This window comes from Crocuta crocuta, unplaced genomic scaffold (assembly GCF_008692635.1).
Source record: "Crocuta crocuta isolate KB4526 unplaced genomic scaffold, BGI_CrCroc_1.0 scaffold172, whole genome shotgun sequence".
Taxonomy (NCBI): Eukaryota; Metazoa; Chordata; class Mammalia; order Carnivora; family Hyaenidae; genus Crocuta; species Crocuta crocuta.
This window is the reverse complement of record NW_027528872.1, coordinates 4,543,428-4,566,927: the sequence shown is the minus strand read 5'-3', so window position 1 is coordinate 4,566,927 and position 23,500 is coordinate 4,543,428. Positions and strand designations below refer to the sequence as shown.

At 45.1% G+C, this 23,500-nt stretch overlaps 1 protein-coding gene across 1 annotated transcript in view; it reads right to left on the bottom strand.

Annotated features, from left to right (window-relative positions):
• Positions 1 to 1,610, bottom strand: part of KCNJ1 (potassium inwardly rectifying channel subfamily J member 1) — a 3,590-nt gene extending 1,980 nt beyond the window's left edge. Inside the window, exon 1 of the mRNA XM_077756482.1 lies at positions 1,575 to 1,610. Coding sequence (XP_077612608.1) covers positions 1,575 to 1,610 — 36 coding nt within the window. The remainder of the gene's footprint in view (positions 1 to 1,574) is intronic.
• Positions 1,611 to 23,500: the final 21,890 nt, after the last annotated feature.

Genomic DNA, 23,500 nt, shown 5'->3' with positions numbered 1-23,500 from the left:
AATAAAAAAAAAAAAAAAAAAAAAAAAAAACCCATAAGATTCCTTGCTTCCAGTCCAGAGGAGCCTCTACCAGACTGCCTCTCAGTTATTACCTTTTATATTCTAAAGTCAGATATGCCTGAAACATTTTCAGACAAATATTGGTCAACTTCCTTTTTTCTTTTTTTCTTTAATGCTTGAGACTATTTAGAACAGAGCTCCTCAAAATGTTTTGGTCAAGTCCTATCACATGATTTAAGAAGTTTTCTCAGTAGAGCTATAAGCCTGTTTCCCATCTCTCATGGTATGCCAAGATTCCTAAAAGGAATGGTATGACGTTCACCATCAATATCTCATACTTCCTTCCCTGCTCCTAAGCTGAAGGACTGGAGAACTCTGATTTAAATCCTACTCCATAAAACTAGAAGCATGCTTTATTCACTCCTCTATCCCAGCTGCTAGTACAGTCTATGGGCACTTACTAGTTATTTAATAAACATAAATGGAATAATTCAGTGAATGAGTTAAGCCTTTCAAAATACTATCTGATCAATGGTTTCTTGATGATATTATTGTGACTTCCAGTTTACAGCAAAAAAAAAAAAAAAGTGAAGGGATTTTCCCCTAAACAGCCAACAATGATGAAACCCATGGTCATCAACACTAGACTACCTCCTCCCCTAGATGTGCCCTCCCCCACCCCAAGGTGTGCCCACCATGGTTAGCAATGTCTTCGTGGTATTTTTAATTAAATGCAAATATGTTTCTAAAATAGATTTCAAAATCCCCCTTCAAAAATGTGTTTATTCACACAAACCAGGAAGCGAAACCAACTTAGTGATAAATTTTAAACAAAAGTCCTACCCCACTGTGTTTTGCTCACAGCCTTAAACCAGGTGAAAATACAAGAAGCCAAAACCAGGTAGAAGTAGTGAAGAGAAAAACCACAGCTGTGGTGATTTGAAATTTTGAGGACAAGCTCTAAAGATATAAAAAAAGAAAATGCTACCAGGAGAGCAGATAGCAGTACACACACTCAGCGGGCCCTGCCCACATCTCACCCAACCCTCACCGACCTCAAGTCCCCAAAGGCTCTTAAGGTTGGTTCCAGGTGAGGCACACTGAAGAAGAAGAGTCTGACCCCTCCCCAGTTTCTCTCCTTTCTCTGCACACACATACTTTAACCTCGTTTACATTCACTGGGGACTTTCTCCCTTTCCTGGGTCCATGGAACCTCACACTGTTTTAAAAGCTCTTCATAGAGCGGATGTCACCTAAAACAATAAATTCTCAGGCCAACATTTATCAAGTGAATGCACATTCTCTTCCTCACACATTGCATTTCCAGAGATTGCTCCGAAAACACAACCTCTGAGTTTTTCTTTCTTATGACTCTTCTCTTCCAGTCTCAAGTTCATTTCATTTTTGAAGATAAAGAATATTTCCATAAAGTAAATAAGCATCCTCTGATTTATCTCTTGGATCAGCTTGGGTTTCCATGCCTGCATTACTAATAAAATATCTTTCTGGCTTTGCAAAGAGCTAAAACAAAAATAGTCAGCTTATAATGCTTTCCCCAGACCATCTGCACTTACCAACATCCTAAGCATATTCCAAACCGGAGCATCCATGCCTGGGAAAAGGAAGGAAGTGGACTTGGGAGTTGCTCTCTGTATCTAGGCTGATTTCTTTTGGACTCAGCCTAATTTATTTCAGGCTTTGGTCAGTGGACTGACGCTAATTTGTATTAGCTTGAAAAACACTTAATTTGATAGTGGAGTTGTGTGGTTTCAACCAAGGCAATTGGTTGTTCTCAGACTAAGCTCCAAGCTGGGTATGTATTTTTTTTCAAACCTCACATGGCTTGAATACCGTCATGCTAAGACATGACAAACCCCCAGCTAAGGTCTCTGGGCAGCAGGCATGGATTGAGTTCCAGCATTTTCCTCTTCTCCTTTGCCACGCTCCATATAGCTCTCTTGCTGTTTCTCATAGGTCATGCCTATTAGCTTTTCACCAGAAAGAATTAGTTATCATCAATCTCTCAGCCTATTCTCTGAAACACACTGAGATACTGAGATTTCCAAGTGTTCACGAAGATACGCATCAATATATAGACTTAGATCAGTACATATTTGTAAGATGAAAGTAAGATACACCAGGAAGAAACAAGACACCATATTAATCTCTCTATACAATAGTCCCTGTTATGTAAGAAACTGAGACTTAAAACCAGCCTTTATTGTTGGACTTATTTCATAAAATCTGGCATTTACTGAAGGTACTTTTTACATGTACTGGGTTAGCCAACACTGTTGATTTATTTATTCAGAGTGAGAAAAATTGTACCTGAAGAATGTAAGAATACAGGATAAACCCATCCCTTGACCAAACTCATCATTCACATGGCAGACCCATCTTACTCAGCACATAGCTTACTTTGCTTAGACAATAGCATTTAATCTAACTGCAGACAGAACCAATATGTATTTTTTTTTTTACTATTGGGTGGCTAGAGATTGGCCCTGGTGTCTGGGTTGTATAACATGTTCAGTTTTTAGGTTACTTTCTATTGAAATCAGTAAATCTTAATAGCAAGCAAAGGGCTGTGCATTAGCTAATATTTACCAAGGTATTCTTAGCAGCCTGGCAAAGCAAGTGAATTATATTATTGCCATTTTTTTCCTTCAGTGCTCCAGTATGCTTGTTCTATAAAGAGTCCATTCTCAGAAAATAGACTTTTTGTACACTTTCTAAACATTGACTGTATGCTTTTTGTGCAGAATTTCAAAAACAAATAGAACTCTGTTCCCATTCTCAAGGGGCTCACAGTCAAATGGGGAAGTGAGCTCAGTAAATCAGCAATTACAATGTGGTGTGGTATGGTGTGTATATGCCCAAAGGAACACCTTTTCTTAAAGATCTCTATTAGATGGGTATTCAACCTCTGCAAAATTCTTCAACTGACAGAAAACTTGTTGTCTTTTTGCATACATTAATTTGTTTACCTATCTATCATCATTCAACAATGTTGTGTCACTACTAGTATGTATGCCAGGCACTGTGCTAGACATTAGAGAAGCAATCATTTGCCAAATGGGCAGTCTTTGTCACTGTGAAGCAGCTTCCCGTCAAGCGTGGGGGTGGGAGATGCCAGGAATTTTCTGGGGAGCATGTTATCTGAAGGGCAGAGATGTGCTCTTCTGCGCAAGGCCTGAGGATGGTGTTAGACTCGCATGAGGTAGGTAGGAACTATAAATATTTGTTGAGCAGTGGTAAATAAATTTATCAACCCATGCATAAAATCAATGAGTTTGCTATATGGGTGCCCCTCTGGGATGTTTCAGAAGAGACATACCTGTGATTTGAGTACCAACCAACTGCACTGTAATTGTGTGTGACCTTGGAAGAAGCAACAGAAGAAAGAGAGCATGGAGGGACTTAAAGAGGTTCCGGGAAAGGCAAGCAAGGGCCCACACACGCACTGGTGGAATGCCTTGAGAGACGGTTTCATTGTAGACCTGGATGGCTAACTGGTATGAAGACCACTGGTCTAGTTCTGCTTCAGCAACAGCTCACTATAATACTAAATAAGTCTGAAGTCTCTTCTGTATAAGAGCCCTTCAAATTCCTGGAAATAAACATCTTTTCCTCCTGGATCTCCTTTTGTCCATACAAATGCACAATCCATTTGCATGCAGCACCCACATCAACCAAAACTCCCATCGCTTTAAGCAAGGTACCCACGGTGTGTGCTCATTAATGATGTTCAAAGAATCAGAGCAGAAGTTGTTCTTTTGCAGGTGTCCACCTGAGAACAAATCAGTAAGGATCTGGGGCTTCCTAGGGGACTCAACACACTGTCTCCTTCCCTCCCCCAGCATGCATTCGGCAGCCACAATATCAGAGGGGGAAGAGCACAACTTTGCTTTCACTGCCTCTTATTTGAATCACAAAGGTCATCATTTCTAAAGAGAGATGATAAAACATTTACTTTAGTCTGCCTTTTCATCAAACTGCTCACCACCTTAATCCCATTGAGAAACATTTCTGAGAGGTGAGGTTTTATGTTAGAGGTAGAACCTATGAGTTATGGCTCCTAAGAGCGGAAGTCAAACGATTTTCTGTAGTTCCTTTGCAACGGCGGTGGAGGCGAAACTCAAGTGTCCGTGAAAATTTACTGCTTTGTTTAAGCCAACAGTCAACTGAATCAACAGACATTGCTGAGGACCTATCGCAGCAAGGCATGGAATGGGATTGTGAGACAAGATCTCAGCCTTCTTCATTAACATAAGCAACCAAACGCTCCATTTATTGAATGTGTACTATGTATCAGGTGCTATGCTAGGAAACAAAAGAGTAAATGAAAACAGTCACTGCTCTCAAGCTGCTCACAGATTGCTTGAATAATCATAATGTGGCATGTTTGCTGCTCTGAAAGGGCTGAGGGCAGGGGTTTAAAGCAGCCACCAAAGAGGAGACCCAACAGACTGGACGTCAAACCTAAACACTCTTCAACATACCTTTGCTAAGGTATGTTGCACCTAACAGCTACTGCAGAGGACTTCCTGTTTTCTATGAAAATGATCTCAAGCTATTGTAGGATAGCCACCCAGCTGGGTCTGCAAACACGCAGGGCCCTGACAAGCACTGAGTCATAGAGCTCCTGGACTCCCTCTTTCCTNGGGGGGTTCCTTTTGTTCCATAATTCCAGGAGGAGTTACCATTGATGTTTTTAGCACCATCAGGCAGCTCACTTGGGGTCAACATGGGTTCTTCTCAAATAGACCTTGGCAAGGCTGGTACAAAGCAATTTTCCTAGCCTCGTGGCATGTAAAAGGACACCTGAGCCTCAAGATTCCAGGCTAGACTTAGGGATGCACCTCAGTGGGCACCTGGGTGGCTCAGCTGGTTAAGTGTCCCACTTTTGATTTCAGCTCGGGACATGATCTCATGGTTCCTGAGATTCAGCCCCCTGTTGAGCTCTGGGCTGATAGCATAGAGCCTGCTTGGGATTCTCTCCCTCTCTCTCCCTCTCTCTCGGCCCCTCCCCTGCTTGTGCTCTCTCTCGCACACTCCAAATAAATCAATAATTTTTTTTTTAAAGGAATGCTCTTCAGGAACACGTCACCTTTCCTTTGGGGTAAGGGTCCTCCCAGACCCCGTCAACTGTGAAGCCGTAAGTCTGCTTGTGTCCAGGGTGGGGATGCAGCACAGGCCTTCCTGGGTGCCTGGCTCCTCCAATGAAAAGATTGTGGGAACAAGAGCCAGGGAATCACAAGGTCTTATTGGTGCTCTCATAAAGGACACCGTGTTCTGTAGACATTTCAGGAGCCAGCTGGTCCAGTAGCATTATCTGAATAACCGCAGAGGTGTGCCAGGCATTGGGATCAAGAGAGGATGGGAGGACCTGGTCCAGGATGTTCCTGGCACAGGTAATAACCAAAGGCTGCATGGCAGGTGGAAGGAGCTCTGGCTTGGGTAAACACAGACAAGGATTGAAGCCCAGCTCTGTCACTTATTGACCAGGTGACCTGAGAAAGCCACTTAGTCTTTCTGAGCCTCAGTTTCCTCACTTCTGAAATGACTGTTAAAATATACTTTCAAAGATTGCAGTGTGTTTTCAATGTAATCTCATACATGAAGTTCCAAAGTTTTGAGAACATAGCAATTAGGCAATAAATAGTAAGAACTGTGAATATTAGTCTACAAATTTAAATGTGGTAACCATTTAACCAGGTGTCACTGACCCAGGCCATTTGAAGTCTACATTGTGTGGAGTTAAGTGGACTATATTATTTTTTTTAATGTTTTATTTATTTCTGAGAGAGAGAGAGAGCATGAGCAGGGGAGGGTCAGAGAGAGAGGGAGATACAGAATCTGAAACAGGCTCCAGGCTCTGAACTGACTGTCAGCACAGAGCCTGATGTGGGGCTCGAACCCACAAACTGTGAGATCATAACCTGAGTTGAAGTCGGACGCTTAACCGACTGAGCCACCCAGGTGCCTCAAGTGGACAGACAGCAGCCAGCTGAAGGCAAAGGCTTCCAGGAAAGAGTCAGAGGTTCTGCCAGTGCATCAATGGTTATGAACTGTAACTGGCTCCAGAGGCATTCTTCCCACATGGAACTGAAAACCTGGGAAAGGTGAACATGCTTTTATAAAGGATTTGTCTGAGGTGCCAGGATGGCTTAGTCTACTGAGCGTCTGACTCTTGATTTGGGTTCAGGTCATGATTCCAGGGTTATAATGTGGGATCGAGCCCCACATCAAGCTCTGCACTGAGCCTGGAGCCAGCTTGGGATTCTCTCTCTCTCTCTCTCCCTCTCCCCTGCTTGAACTCTCTCTCTATCTAAAATTAAAAAATAAACTAATAAAAGATTTGTCTATAACCAGGGCAGGAGCTTATCTTGCAGAAGTGGAAAGAGAATAGAAGGAATGAGAATTATTCTTAACAAGCCTACCCAGGTACCCCCAAAAGTGGTACCTGGGATGACACTGTCCTTCTCCCAGCATAGACTTGATTAGGACTTGATTGTACTACTGAATATGGGCACATATGTGCACTGCAAAGGAGAAGAGCAGCTCTGACTTGTGGGAGCTGGGTCCTGGCGCTGCTAGAGGCTGTCCTGGCTCTCCCAACTAGGGCTCTGTGTTCAGGTGAACGTGAACTGTTTCACAAAACATAAACATCAGACAGGGCCACTCCGTTATCATGTCTGAACATTGTCCGGACCACAAAGATGACCCAAATCCCCCTGTCCTGGCTAGTAGAAGTGATCGCTGCTTCTTTACCAATAACAACTTTAGCTGCACACCAGTCTTCCCCACCTTCTAGATGATAAGATTTACTGATGTATTCAATCATAAAATTACTCTGAATTCTGACATCTAACCCAGAGCGAAGTATTGCTTCCCTAAATCTTTCCCAAATTGCTTAAACAAGCCTATATTATTTAAGTATTTTCTTTATTTTTAATTTTTTTAGTGTTTATTTTTGAGAGAGAGAAAGAATGTGCAAAGTGGGGGAGGGGCAGAGAGAGGGGGAGAGAGGATCAGAAGTAGGCTCTGCACTGACAGCAGTAAGCCCAATGTGGGGCTCGAACTCACAAACCACGAGATCATGACCTGAGCCAAAGTCAGACGCTTAACCGACTGAGCCAACCAGGCGCCCCCTATTTAAATATTTTCTAACACTCCATGAGGCTCCCCATAATTCATGGTATGTGTTCTCACTAGCTGCAAAAAACCAACTTGTTCAACTACAGAAATGTTCCCGACGCTCTTCGACTGGAAGGCATCGACACCACAAAAGGACAGAAAAGCACACAGAAGAAAAGGTGTAACTAAGAAGTCATAAAACCATTTTACAAGCCATATGTTCACTTTATACATTTATTTGCTTTTGTATCTGGATGTGTAACATCAAGGAAATAACCAAATTGAAATCCAAAAAGTCATTAAAAGGAGTTAAAAGTTTCAGGTGCAGGTTTTAAATTCTACCTAGCGGTCTTAGTTACCACGACAACTGGTCAACCTGAGATAATTATCTTCTCACCACCAAAACCTATATATCTTCATGGCATCTGGATTGGGTCCTAACAGCAAGTGTCAAGAGGTGTGATGTTCCACTAATTCAGTCAGCCTGGGAGCTAGTGAAGCTGGACCCAAGGAAGATGTCTGCTGGGGCTTACCAGTCTTTGGTGACAGCACGCATTTGCAGAGGAGTCAGAAACCTAGGCTTTGAAAGCTGGATGCTTAATCTGTGTGTACTTTCAATAGTGCTTCTTTGTTGTTCTTCATAATTGTACCTTAAGGTATTTAGGCAATGTTAGCACGTCTCAGCTCTTCAGAGACGGACCAAAAGGAGGCACTTCATTCATCTCTGCCTGGCTCACAGTTTTGAAGAGAGAGCAACATGCTCCAGAGGCTGTGAGGAGTGGTGACAGCAGAGTGAGAAAGCACTAGAAGATAAGAGAAACTCAGAGCCACACAGGTGGATCCATTTGGTTTCTATGCCAGAGGTTTTCTAAGAATTCTTCTTTTCTAAACTTCACAGAGTTCAGCTCTTTACCAAGAAAGCACTGCTTTATTGGGTATGAGTGGACTGGGCCACAGCTAACAGAGGAAGTCAAGGTAAAAATGAAGCTGCACAGCTCAAACTGAATGAAGAGAAAGACTTGGGCTGTGAAAAGTCTCCGAGAGAGTAGGAAATGGCTATTAAGACGTCATGGAGGACTTTAGTATGCTGTTCGCCACCTAGGAGCCTTGTTGCACTCTCCTACATTCTGTGTGAACAGCGCCCTCTAGAGCACAATGCAAACGGTGCCCCATTGGTGCGGTGAAATTTTGGGGCCCAGGGAGTCTACAATGTTGGTCCTGGCGCAAGAGTAAAATCTTTTACGTACATAATACTATTTCATTCTCATCATAACCCTACGAGATGGGGAACTGAGGTTCAGAGAAGTTAGGCAATTTTTCTCAAGGTCACAAAGCAAAAAGCCCAAAAAGCAAAGATTAGAAGAATGTAGATCTGCCTGACTGCGAAGCCCTTGGTTTTAAACCCAATGGCACACTCAAAATAGTTACTGAACAATGCAGAGGGTAAGGCAAACATTTATTCAGCACCAACTTACTTTGCACCAGACATGGTGATCTTCCACATATTTTCTTGCCTAATGCAGAAATCACATAGAAGGTAAGAACCAGAAGGGACAAAACCTTTTTCAAAGACACAAAACCTGACGGTTTGGATTGGTGGACAGGGAACAGGTTTCCAGAGACGACAAAGAGCATGAGCCAAAGCACCAGAAAAGTTGAGAGAGGCAGAGTATGTGCGAGGCCATGGGGTCCCCCGTGGAGAGGTTCCAAGCTCAACTGGGCTGGATCCGAGGGTGCATGTTGGGGGAGAAGGCCATGGGCCCCAATGTCACGAGAAGGACCTCATAATGCCAGACAGAGTTCAGAAAGGTCATGATGTCAAAGTGATGAGGACAAAACTGTGGAAGCTGCTGAAGATATATTGTCAAGCTTTGTGTTTTCTTTGGAAACTTGTACAGATTGTCCTGACTTGAGCTAATTGTAGGCAGTGGCCTGAAGTTATGGTAATGCCATCTTCCCCTTGGAGGCATTTCTAGATCTCCACAGGGTGCAGCAATTTCATCTTCTGTGGTCAGAAGTTCATTGGGAGTGATGGCTAGTGAGGGAGGTGGAGGAGCCTCTTCCCCACTGGAGAAGAATCTACCGGTGGTGGTGAGGTGAGCTTTGTGTCCTCACTGCTCAAGCAGGAGGGCAAAGCACCCTGGCCTTGGAGTTCGTCAGTTCAGTCACACTTATTGAGTGCCAAGGGCATGCCTAGGCAACAGCTGGAAATACAGACACAGGAAGACACACTGGATAGCGGCTCTGCCTCACACCAACTATAGAAATGTGAGCAAGTCACTTCACCTTTGCGATCCAGCTTCAGGTGCTGTTTTCCCTGCTGGGAGCACCTGACTGTCTACTCTCCCTCCTCCTAACCCCAGGCTGACTACCTGGTTTAAGAAGGAAAAGTCCCTGACCATCCCCCTCCCCATTTAAATCAGGTTCCCTCTCCTTTCAATATTTTATTGCACTCTTGACTCTTTGGGGCAGTGTTTACAGTCATTTTAACGTTCACATTTACTTTTATGCTGGTTTGGGGGCAGTGACCCCATCCCTCTCCTCCACTGCTAAATCCCCAGTGCCTCCTAGCTCCGTGCCAGCCTTCAGTAGATACTCAGTAAATATTTGCCAAGGAAGTAAAGCAATACAATAAGGTGTGAATGACTCAAAGTGCTTGCTTTTCAAAAGGGGATGTGAGGAAGGCAATAGAGCCTACCGCTGTTCTCTAATGGAGGGACTCGGTCTCCCCAGCACCAGGTCAGGGCAGACTATTGGGCTTGGTGGCCTCAAGCTCCTCACAACCAACACTTCTCTGGCTTTCTCCTAGGCTGGGCGCTTCACTGGCTTGTTTACAGAGAAGTCAATGTGAAAATCAAACCACTTGCCTCCGTCTGAAGAGATGCAGGAGACGATTTTCAAAGCTTCACGTGTAACTGCAACTTGCCTTGGCCAACAGAGCTGCCGGGTTTGGGCTTGGAATACGCCGACTTGCCTCTGTCGGGACTCACACAGGATTGGGGTGGAATCACGGTAGGGAAGACACCTAGTAAAACACAGAAAATATGGTTACTGTCTGGAGAGAGAGGACAGATTCCTAGAGAATCCTGGGTCAGTCTGTCCGAGGAACAGATAGATCTTCCCCACAAAGGAATGGGTAGAAGGATCAGTTCTAGGACCCCTTCTGTGCACGCAGGCCGGACCTCCTGGGCACCGCGACACTGCCTGTTGAATTCTAGTTTCTAGTGAACCTGTGACAGAAAACTGAATTAACGCAATGATCCAAAGACGTTTCTAGTCTCATGGGATTTTTAGTTTCATTATGATTCAAACGAACTCCATGACAAGGCAAACATCTTTGTCCATAGGTAATCTTATCCTGGAACCAATTCTATGGTGTTCTCAAAAGAAGATATGAGAACATAAATCACTTATATACACTAAGTCGTATTACATATGCATTAGGATATTAGGTATTTAAAGGAATCCTTCACTGAATAATTTATAAGGTGAAGAATAATTTTTGCAAGTAAAATAATCACCCACTCACATATTTATCTTGTAAAAATATTTGTTGGGGAGGGGGGGTTGTTTTTCTGAAAACTAGACACATCCAGAATGAAATAATTCTTAAAATTGCATCTTTTGAGCCACTCACCTCAAATGGTACTGGAATTTAGTAAAATAATTTAAATGTTTACAAAAAGTTCTGTTTGTTACTAGTGCAGGGATCCTCTTCTTAGTCTGACCCTTCTGTTCCATGGTTTAATTACATCAACTCAGTCTTTCCAGCCCAGAAACAAATAAATTCCATGTGGACCTTAGGCCCTGAACATATTTTCCTGAGTGTCTACAACAAGAAAATGCACTTTGTTTTTAAGAAAACATGTAGAATTCCAAAAGGCAATTTAAAATTAGGGGACTAATTCAATTAATACCTGAATGATGGCACTTGGGGACTAGAATTCATGACGCTGTCCCCAAGGTAAAGTTGTCATGTTGGTATAGCCCAGCTCTGATAGACATGCAATAGACAAGGCACAGAACACCAAGTTCTTGGGGCACCTGAGTGGCTCAGTTGGTTAAGCATCTCACTTTGTCTCAGATCACGATCTCTCAGTTTGTGAGTTCGAAACCCATGTAGGGCTCTATGCTAACAGCTCAGAGCCTGGAGTCTGCTTCAGATACTCTCTACCTCTCTCTCTATCTCTATCAAAAATAAATAAACATTTAAAAAAAATTAAAAATAACACACACCAGTTTCCTGAGTTTAGAGGGAACTTTGGATGCCATCTGGACTCACATTCTAGCTTATGTTTAAGTTTCCTTATCAGGGCTGCATCAAGTGGCTCCCAGGCAGGATTTAAGAAGTGAGTGTGTGGGGTTTGGATCTGGTGTCAGTCACTTACTAGCTCGAACACTGGGTACTACCTAACCTCTCAGGGTGTCGATTTTCTCATCAAAGAAATGGGGACATTTGAATCTATCTGGCAAATGTCTGGAAAGGGCTTGGACAACACTGGAACATGGAAAGGGGTCAAGCTATTCACACCCTCAGTACTAACATCTCCAACTCTAATTTCCTTTTAAGTTATAGCCGGCATTGATTGACAGACCCAGTCGTGCTATTATCCACAGTGTCCTTAATGCTGGGCTTCAGACTACAAGAACATCACGCATCCTAGAAAGGTAATGAGAAGGGCAAGGCTCTAGGATAAACCACAGAGCAGGGGATTAGCCGGAGAGCGAGTGTTCCTGTTGATTCTATTGCTCTGCCCTAGGGAGCTTCTGAGGGTCAATGATTACCAGCTTTGGCTTAGGTTCTAACTAGCCATTGGAGTTACATTAATGGAGCGGCACGTCACTTACACTCCCAGGTCCAAGTACTTTCTGGGAAAGCCCTGGGGGCAGAGACAAGCAGAGCCAGCAGCCTCTGTGACCCTGTGTTCCATGCCATAGAGCCGCCCTTGGGCCCATGCTGAGTTTCTCTCTCTTTGGGGCTCTTCCTGTGACCCGGCAGTGCCCACCTCAGGAACCTTCTCAGAGTGGGCACTGCCATGGAGGCTTTCCACCTGAGTCCTCACAGGCCTAATGAGCTACTTCAGCAGTTGTTTTGAGCCACTCTTGACCACTCCTCATGTCTGCCACTGAAATAAGCAGGCACGTCGGAAAGGGGGGATATTTCCCAGACCTTAGAGCCATGCCAGGGCAGGGCAAGCATGAGGCTCTCATCGAGACCTGCCTCCCAAAAGAAGGCTAGCAGAGCCCACAGTGGACCTGCTGACGCACTTTCTCTCATTCCTGCCATTTCTTTTTACTCAATGGTGTGTATAATGACCTGGAAAGGCAGAGCGGAGCTCCACCTTATTTCCTCTTATTTTCCCTCCTGTCACGATCAGACCAAATCAAAAGAAGCTTCTCTGTCTCCAAAACTCTTACTTTACCTCTCCAAGCTGCAGCTTTTCCTACTAAATCAGGGATTAGAATTCCCATTTGTTGTCATGGGGATTAAATGGAAAATGCACAGTGTCCACAAAAACTTGTACATGAATGTTTATACCAGCGTTAGTCACAGTAGCCAGAAACTGGAGATAACCGAGATGTCAATCAACCAATGAATCAATAAGGGAAACAGGGCATAGCCAGCCAATGAAATATTATTCAGCCATAAAAAAGGAGGGAGGTACAGATGCATGCTACAACATGGAAGAACCTTGGAAGCATTGTGCTTCTACAAATGTCTACAATCGGCAAATCTATAGAGAGAGAAAGTTAGATTGGGAGTTGCAGGGTGGCAGGTGGAGAGTATGGACTTTCCTGTGGGGATGACAACGTTCTAACATTGACTATGGACTTTGTTTCTGTGGGGATGACAATGTTCTGACGTTGACTATGGACTTTATTTCTGTGGGGATGACAATGTGCTAACATTGACTATGGACTTTGTTTCTGTGGGGATGACAATGTTCTGACATTGACTATGGACTTCCTTTCTGTGGGGATGACAAGGTCTTAACATTGACACGGTGATGGTTGCACAGCTTGGTGAACATACTAAGCAACCATTATTGTACGCTTGAAGTGGGTGGATTCTATGGTATGGGAATTTTAGTATATTTTAAAGAAAAAAACACACACATGGAAGGGGCCTATGGCACAGTAGGGACTCAACACACTGTCCCTTCCCTATCCTGTGCATCCATGGCTTAATCCTCATTTCTTTCTCTTCCTACTTCTTCCTCCAGCACCAGCCAGGAGCACTACCCCAGGAACTTTCCTGGGCTTGGGCTGGAGTTGGCACCTCCCTACCACAGCAGGTGGCCACTGTGATTTGGGAGGCACCACCATCAAAATGAGTTTCTTGGTCGCAAGAGCCTGGAGGTACAGAGACATTTTTCTGCTTCTCCTCACTCCTACATAAAAACTCTACTAGAATATGGAGAGACGTCTCTTTCCCCTCTACCTAAAGGAAAGATTCTTCTTCCCAACCCTGTCCAGGTGGTGATGGGTGGAGCGGTTGAGGCAGAGTGTGGGTGCCTCCTGCACACCCATCCTTACCTGGGCTCCACAGGACTGAGAGCTGCTCGTGGTATGACCTTGACCAGGAAGTTCTGAGGTGAAGGGCCATCTCAGCTCTGCCCACTTGCCCCTCACATCTCCCAGGCCTGGAGTTCAGACTAAAGTCATATGCTTGGGAGCCAGGTCTGTGGTTCCCCAAAGTAGGCAGGTCCATGGATTCCCAGGCTATCTGAAGGGATGCCCAGTGGTGGCCTTGACCTCACCTTGCGGTACCATGACCCAGCCTCATTGCACCCACCTCCATGCTCACATGCTCATGCTCTCACCCTTTTTTTTTATTCCAGGAGCCAGCAACATTAATAACCCAAGTCTTATTTGCACTGGCCTCTCTGGAGACTGAGCACTACCTCACAGACAAGCCAAAATCCCATGGGACCATTTAAAGCCCCTCCTCGCCCCCATTCCCTCACCCATGTCATTCCTTCCCCCTGCTCCCCCACACACCAAAAAGAGAGACGGGGACATGGAGCATGATTTGCTCAGGGTGGGGGTGGGGGTCTTTGCTTCTGTGGGTGAGCGCTGAGAGCAGAGCTGTAAGGAGCCCAGATTCATGCCTTCTTAAGGGAGTGACAGAAAACTACCCACTGTGTGTTCCCAGAGGTTGGCCCTTTTCTCAAAGTCAGGGCTAGGTTTCCTTCCGTGCTTCCTGAACAAGGGCCACTATCAAGACCAAAATGACTGGTCTGATGATACAATATCAGGACCAAAGCTGATCTTATCAAGTATCATAAATAAATGATGTTTTGGGGGGAAGAAACCGAAATATAGCCCCTGTCCTATTATGAGCACTAATTCCTGTGAAAAGCAACGAGGCCAGTCTACCTGGAGAGTGCGTGCAGGCGCCCCAGAGTCTCTGGCCTTGGAACCCGTGGACCTGGGTCAGACCTGAATTCCAGCTCCGTGGTTGACTGGTCTGAGACTGAGTGCCTGCCTGTGCTTTTACATAGCCCGTGTCCCCATGTAATTCATTAAACCTGGAAAACAAAAAAGAAAGAAAAGCCACTAAGAAAAGCTGAGGGACAATAAAGATCCTAGAGTTCATTGTAAGTTGTTTATGTTTGGTTTCTTTTGCCTTCTCTCTCCATGTCTTTTTCTCTTTTTGATGTGTCTGTCTCGTTACTCTGCCTAGACCCTCCAGCCAAAGCCACTGTTTTCTGCGTCTTGTCCATTCATATGCCCACCAGACTCCCAATAACTGTCCCCGTTATCAGTGATGGGTATTTGCATTGTTACTTTAGTCCTTCCCCGATCCGTGTCAGGGAAGTCTCCCCGCTAAGTCTCCCCTGTGCTGTGCCAGTCAAGATGGAGGAGACAAGAGGAAGACCACTGGGCATAGCAAAGGGATTGATTCCAGAGCTTAGCACTGACCGATTTGCTGGCTCCCAGGCACCCAGAGGGTGTGAGGTTCGAGCCGTGGGCAGCAGTAGGACTGAGAACATCATCGCAAAAGTCCAGCAGATGGGGTTGGCAAAGCAAAGTTGGGGTCCAACAGGTGTCCTGAAGATCGTGAAGGGTTAGGGTTAGGGTTAAGGCTTAGGGTTAGGGTTAGGGTTAGGGTTAGGGTTAGGGTTAGGGTTAGGGTTAGGGTTAGGGTTGGGTAGGCTCTCAGAGGGTGTAGGCTTTGGTTAGGGTTAGGGTTAGGGTTAGGGTTGGGGTTAGGGTTAGGGTTAGGGTTAGACTCAGCTCCTTCCACTTGTCAACAAAAGTAAATTAATTTGCTTCTCTGAACCCAAGTGTTGACCATTAAAAAATTGAACTAGGAATATCTGTTTCCAATGCTGAGATCGGAATCAGTGTCAGAACACTCAGAAGAGAGTCAGCACATTTAAAACTTTATAATTTTAGATCCCTTTGGAGGGCCAAAGATTCCTGGTGAAAAGGCAGCTAAAAGTTGAGGTGGCAATTGGGGAATAATTTTAATTCCAAGTCTGTATCTGAGCAGGTGTCTTGCTCCAGTACCAGTTCAGAAGTGCCTGCATGAGCACAGGAAATCCTGGGAAGGTCATCCAGTCTTGCCTGGGGAGATGCCAGGCTTTGGGTAATGTCCTTCTGCCTCCCATACCTCTGTCCCCACTAGCTCTTCAAAGAGGCTCTGCCACCAGAACCTCTGGGAGGGGATGACAGGGCCTCTGGGCTGTTTTAAAAGGGACTGGTGGGACATATTTTTGCATACCCGAGGCTCAGAAGAAGGAGACGTTGTCTGTCTGGCTGCGAGGGGGAAATTAACAAAGAGGGGGAAAGGCTGAGGATCAGAAAAGAAAAAAAAAAAAAAGATTGGCCATAAATTGATGAAATTGGATTAGACCATGGAGATGCAATTGTGCCAGACCAATTGAATTCCCTCTGAGGTTAGCATTACAGACTTCCAGATACAGCAGCAGCTGGAGCACAGGCTCTGGTGATGTACCTGGCACAATCCTTTCTCTAGAAGCTCTTAGCAGAGGTTCATTTCCCATGACCATTGGACTGGGGGTGAAAGATGCACCTTGCCCCCACTACGCACCAGGACATCACACCTGGGGATGATCATCTTGAGTTGAAAATTCTCCAAAAAAAGTTTTCCTAGCACCCTCCTCTTTTCCTTCCTAGCGTCTAATACAACCTATGTTATATTTATTTTTCTTAACTGGGGCCTTCCTCAGCTCTGTCAGTGCTACAACCACCCACTTCAAGAAAAGCCTTGATTCAGTCTTGATTCTTTTCTTTCTCTCATCCCTGCACCATCAAGATTCATCAGCCAGCCTCATCTGCTTTTTTGACAAATCATATTCAGAACCTATCTGTCCTCACCCCATCACTGTTGCTTCCTCCTGTGTATAAACCACACAAGTCCTTGAGGGGGTTATAGGATCTCTCTGCTGTCTCTCCCTCTTCCCCATGATATATTCCCCACCGCCAGAGTGAGGTGTTAGCTGTGTAAATCAGACGATGTTAATACCCTGCTAAAGCCTCTCTCGGTTTCCTCCCACCCATATGACCTCAAGGCTCTATATGACCTGGACTCTGCTATACTCCCAGCCCCACCTCATATCACAGTCTTCCCACCAACTACTCTGCTGCTCAGATGTGCCACACTATGTCCTGCCTTCATCTTTCAATGTGCTGTTCCCTCCTTTGGGACTGCCCTGCTCTGGGTCTTCACGGGGCCAGATCCTTCCCATCACTTGGCAATCAGCTACGCCATCACTGGCAACAAGGCCTCTGAGCATCCAGTCTCAGGTAGCACCCATGCCTCCCCAGTGCGGCCACTCCATTCCGCTTTCACTTCTTCCCATCTTGTCACTACAGATGTCATCTTGTTTGTTTCCCTCTTTACATTGTTTCCCTCTTTACGACCTCCTGTCTAAAACCTCTAAACATTCACTCCCAGACAGCAGCCTGACCCACTCTCCTCTGAATCCCCACCACCTAGATCCATAGAGGGAACTCAAGAAATATTTCTTGAGGAGCACCTGGGTGCCTCAGTTGGTTAAGCGTCCGACTTCAGCTCAGGTCATGGTCTCATGGTTCATGAAATCGAGCCCCGCATCGGGCTCTGTACTGACTCCTGGGAGCCTGGAGTCTGCTTCGCATTCTGTGTCCTCTTTGTTCTCTCTCTCTCTGCCCCTCCCCCACTCATGCTGTGTCTCCCTCTTTCTCTCAAAAATAAATAAATATTAAAAACATTTTTAAATAAATAATAAACAAAAAGAAATATTTCTTAAATGAGTGAATGTCCGTGTTCTCTCCTGGCTGAAAGAACAGTGTGAGGACTTGTTCTAATATGTCCACCACTTTATATCCATAGCACCCACTGGGCTGTGCATGTGTGTGAGAGGGAAGGAAGCTATTTTCCTCTAAGTTGCAGCTGAACACGTTTTAATTTGCTCACCCAACTAATGACCAAATAAACATCCAGTGATGGTATGAAAATGACACATGGTAAATTCATAAATTCCAACACCTATAGGTAGCAGGGAGATCTTGCATGTTCACAAGCATTGCGTGCATCTGTGGGCCTTGTGTGTTTCTTTTCTCTCATCTTTCAACATTAAGCTTAGATTTTCTACAATGTGTAGTGGCACATGTATCTCATGTATTTAGAACTCAGTATTGTGCTTGTAAATGTATATAAGAAATGCATGTGTTTTTGAGAACTCATTTACGGGATAAAAATCTGCTCATTTTTAACATCGATTTACTTGGTCTTGGGTTTGGAGGTTTGAAGAATGCAAAAGCAGCTGAATCACGTGCAAAGGCTCAGAGAAGCTGAAGAAAATATGGCTGAAATAGAAAGAGCCAATGGAGTGCAAGCCTACAGTGAGGCTCTGGGATGGTGGCTCCCATTCACAGGCAAGGACAGCTGGAAGCAAGAAGACAAGATACACTATCGGCCGAGCAGAAAAACCCAGAGAAAAGCCTCTTTCCTTCAGGAGTTGCGCAATCCAGGGGTGAGCCATGAAAGGAAAGATATTGAGAATAGCATTAAATAAGTCAACTACACACCACCATGTTTCACTGTTAGAATAACCTATTTCTCTCTGGCTACAGCTAGTGTTTGTTGAAGGAATGAATTGATGAATGAATGAGAATGGGAAGGGGCTGTATCTTTTAATGTTATTTAAAGATGAAAGGAGGCAAGATGTATAAAAGTAACTGGCAATTAATGAATGTTCCATGAAGTTTTATGGAATCTAGTTTAGTCTTGAGGGTAGCATTTCTTCTAACCCCTGGATCAACATAAACTAACATTTACAGAGCTTATGAGAGGTACCTGGGTGGCTAAGTCAGTTAAGCAGCTGACTCTTAATTTCAGCTCAAGTCATGATCTCAAGGTCGTGAGATGAAACCCTGGCCCTGAGATGGAGCCTAATGGCAGGCTCTGCACTGGGTATGGAGCCTACTTGAGATTCTCTCTCCTTCTACTGCTGGTGTGTCCTCTCTCTCTCTCTCAAAATAATAAATAAATAAATAAATAAAGTTTCTTTACGGACCTTACTACATTCTAAGACTCTCCATGGACACGCTCAATAGTTACATAGTTACAACTACATAGACAACATCATTATTATTCCAAGTGTGTAGAAGGGAAAACCAAAGATCAGAGAAGCCGAGTTATTAATCCAAGTTCACAGAGCTAGAAAGTTAGAATTCAGCCTACTGTAGTTTTAACTGGTATATATGTCCCTTGGGTTTAATTACCAGGAGAAGTTCATTAAAATGCATCCCATCCAATGTGACTTTCTTTGGCATAGACAAGAAGGCTGGAAGTGTATTTACTACAAGATCCTCATAACAGCTAGGAAGAGAGCCTCTCATATGTGGTTGGAGGCATGCTGCAGGGTTTAACTTTACTTTGCAGGATGGAGGTCAAAAGGCTGAAGTTTCTGCAGGTGAAAGGTAACAACATTTGTTGACTATCTACCATGTGCCAGAAACTGGTTTTGCAGAAATGCAAAATTTAATTTCATTTAATCCTCACCATGGCCCCATGAGGTAGATATAATTATCTCTATTTTACAAGAGAAGAGCTGAGGCATAGGGAGGTTGCATAGAAGGCAAAGCTGGGATGAGAACCCAAGTCTTCTAGATCCTTCTACCACAAGTCCCATAAGATTTGGCCCATTCACTGGGTGAATTCCAATGTCCACAGTAGGGGAGGAAAGGCAGAAAGGCAGAGGGGAAAAGACAGGGTCTCCAATTGTTTCCCTTCTTTCTGTCCTTCTTGCTTGCTCTTCCTTTCCTTATTCTTCCTTGTTATCTCTCTGTCAATAACTATTTACTGAGAAAAAAGTAACTATTTACTGAGAGTCTATCATTTGCTAGCCTCTGGGATAAGGCTTGTGATACAGTATGAATAAGATCCAAATTCAGGGAGGTGGAGGGAGCTCGGCAGATAATAAAGTAAAAGGGAACCAAATAAACAAAGTAATTATAGATCATCATAAGGGTTAAGAAAGTCACAGTAACTGCAGGTAACCTTGACAAGAATCGATAATCAGGAGGGCATGGGCCACCAAAGATAGTGGGGGTAAGCAATGCCAAGATAAGAGAGGAAAGGTGCTTATTGGGGCTCAGAGTCCACCTCCCTCACTCCCTGCAGCAGCGTCTGCTGACTCCTTCCCAGGGCATTGTTCAGAGAGTTCTAGAATTTCAGGAAGACCTAGAAAACCTGGAGAGTTCTGAAAGGAGGTCTGCCTCCACCCTAGGATGGGCACAGATCAAGCTTCAACTTTCTCATCTGTCAAATAACAGTAATAATAATAGCTACCTCCTAGTGCACCATACAGATAAAATACTGTAGTGTTTGGGAAAATTCAGATGGGTGATATAAAAGTGAATTGGAATTGTAGCAATAGGCAATTCAGTTAGACATAAGGAAGGACTTTTTGACTAAAAGGGTGATATGATGCTATTGCAGTTTTCCAATGAAGAATCTTAGCTATGTCGACAATTTAAAATAAAAGCAGTAACCATCTGCTTCAAATAAGTGCCTGACACTCCACAGGTGTAGTGGCATGGAGTAAATAAGTGTGGAAATGAATGCATTTTTAAATATGGATGTGATTTTCAGGAAGAGAAGCATTGAGGAACTCAGGAAGTCTTTCTGCTATTACTATGTCAGGGATTCCAGAAGATTCTTTTTGAAGAAAAGTGGCAGTACCACAAATTGGAATATTGAAAAGTAGCCCACTACCACTGCAAGGGTAGGCCCTGGTGGCCCACATCAGCTTGATCAAGGGGTCCAGAAATGCACAACTTGGAGGTTCTCACTGGAGGGCCAGGAGCTAGCAGGATTCAAAGAGAGTTGAAAGAAGAAACCAGTCTGGAGCTGCTCCAGAAAGTGAGAAGCTCTGGGGCGCCTGGGTGGCTTAGTCGGTTAAGCGTCCGACTTTCGCTTAGGTCATGATCTCGCGGTTCGTGGGTTCGGGCCCCGCGTCGGGCTCTGTGCTGACTGCCAGCTCAGAGCCTGGAGCCTGTTTCAGTCTGTGACTCCCTCTCTCTCTGACCCTCCCCTGCTCACGCTGTCTCTCTCTCTCTCTCTCCTAGAAAAAAAAAAAAAACATGAAAAAAAAAAAGAAAAGAAAAAAAAAGAAAGTGAGAAGCTCTGAAACCCATGTGATGCTGAGGGAGATCCGTGGAGACCAGGTGACTCAGCTCTCCCCTCACCAAATCATGTGACTGGTTGTTCACAACCCCTGCCCCGGTGCAGTAATTTCCCTGAAGCATGGGGACCACATCGTTGGCTCTACCTAGAATATTTTGAAAAGCAAAAATACACTATGCACAACGGGATTATTTTTATTGACTCCAGGGCAAGGAGAATCAGCAGTGCAGGGGTGAAGCCAGCCTCTTTCTGTTGGGTGTTGTACCTCTTCTCCATCCCCAGTCACAGGAAGAGTCTAGTAAGGCTTGGCTTCTGTTCTCCAGTCAGCAACACAGTATCCCTGCTTTTTACTGTATCTGTGTCTGGAAATTAGCCTTTTTGTGGTCTGGTTGTTGGAGTCCCCATGGCCACCCCTCCTTGCCCACATGGCTAAACAGGCAAAGACAGATCCACTGCAGGCCAGCTTCCGCCAGACTTTGCTATGGTGAAATGGCCTGCTGAGGGGACTGAAGAGGTCTGCTTCCTGCAGCAGCACTCACTCGTAGCTGAGAGGGGATGGTGGGGACTGGGTGGGGGCAAGTTCATTGGAATGGCACACTAGAAGGGCTCGAGTACTTAGAATAGAGCAGCCAACATTCAGGAGTGAGAAGGCCAGAGCCTCGAGCATCAGGGCCAAGAGCAGACAGGGCACAAAGGAGGTGAGGGAAACCTTGATCTATGGCTGCCTGGGGTTTATGGCACCTCTGGGGTCTTTGGGGCCTCAGGCAGGAAGGAAGCCACAAGACTCATTTATCCTGGAGGCCCAGGCAGCCTGAAAAAAGGCCCAAATGGGACAGGTTAGCTAGAGTGGCTGTCCCTGGGACACACTTAAACTGTGTCATTAGAAACACATTATCTGCTTCTCTAAGCTACTAGGTAGAGTGGGGTCATTGGGGGTTCACATCTGTGGGGCAAGGACACAAGACAAGAGTCAGGAGCTCATGATAAGCCACTTTCTGGGACCTGGGGATGGGAAGAGACTTCCAAGAGCATATAGGTTAGCAGCCCCTGAACCACTTCCCAGGCAGACACAGGTGATTATATATGAATTCCGGTTCCCTCTGAGATCAATCGCCAGCTCTCAACCCCGCTACAGCCTAAGCTTCTCCTTGATATCTACTAAAATCCTTGGGCTGAGGTTTGAATCCACTGTCACCTTGTCTTCAGTAGGTATGAGAAAACCAGCCCCCTCCTACACTGGAAAGCAATGTGAGCCCACCACTCTCGGCCAACCTTCTCAAATGATGACCCATTTCCCATGCTTACTTCCAGGCCACGATGGGCAGACTCCTTGGGAGGAATGGAGCCACTTCACGGCCTGAGTGCTGGATCCGTCTGCTCACACTGCTCCAGGAGCAGCCGGGACTGGGCCCACATCCCTCCTCTCCCCTCGCCACACCCCTCCCTGTACTGCCACCACACACTTAAAGAAGCATCTTCGTCTGTAGAAATCCCAAACGGTAAATACCAACAAAAGCTAGAAACACCCACCCAAAGGAACACGTGAATGAAACGGTGAATAGAAGCCAAATCCTGTGCACATCTTTCTCTACTTCTCAGCCATTCTCTTTCCTTGGAGGACTTCCTCTTGTCCGAGTCATAACAGTCGTGAGCGACTGCGTTGGCTGCGGAAGGAAGCCCTGAGTCTCGCAAACAATGCCTCTGGGCAAGGCAAGGGAGCATGAAGATTCCCAGACTCTGAAGGGGTTCTCAGATCTAGTCCAGGAAAGCATTCTTAGTTAGGGCCTCTCAGGTCTTCCCTTCTCCCCACCCTCTGGGAGGATAGAGTGGCCGGGAAAGGAAACTTGCCTTGTTTCCTCAACCACTCCACCTCACTCCGGCCGCCCTAGAAACAGACTCGGTAAGAGAACCCCACCAGTTTCAGAATATGCCCCACTTCTGCCTGTCACTCACATCTGTCCTTCCAGTGAGACCAAAAATTCTGCAGGGTAGGGACTGTGTCTTCACACTTTAGAAAAGCCCAACCCAGCGTGGGCTTCCCCAGATGCCTTCTAAGGTGACCTTCTGATCATTTCTGTGACTTATCTCTGAATCCAATTCAAGTTCTCTATACCGTATGCATAATTCATCAGCAGCCTAGCTCCCTAGCCAGCATCAGAATACCTTGATCCCTGCAATGGTCGAGTGCACCGTCCAGCACAAGACGGGGATTACTCTTATCTCTCTGAAAATAACATCATCGGATTTGAACACCAAGGGGCCAGATTTCAGGGAGCCTTTTCCTGTGAGAAGGTAGCAACAGTTATTCATAGTTTCCAGGTACTATTGCACTCCTCAAGGACAAATGGCAGATCTGGATAGAGCCAGAAAGCTCCCAAGAATTTAATCAAGGGCAGTGAACCATGAGTCTTCCCCTCAGGGTAGTCACCTGAGAGAGCTTTGGTTGTTCTAAGTGCAAAGACAGTATTAACCTGTTGCTTCCAACGGTGTTGTGTTGCATACATAAATCTGCTCCCTGGGGATATGGTGCCACATTAATACACCCTGCTAAATACAGTCCTTGAATGCAGGCCAAGAAACATTTATGTTTGTGCAATTGGAAGCAAGGGAGGATGGTGGACTATGGGAAATTCTAAACAAATGGAAATTTCTGGCTTGCGTTTCACAGAGTATTCAAGAAGAATCTTAGAAGCATAAGTGGGTGTTACGCATCTG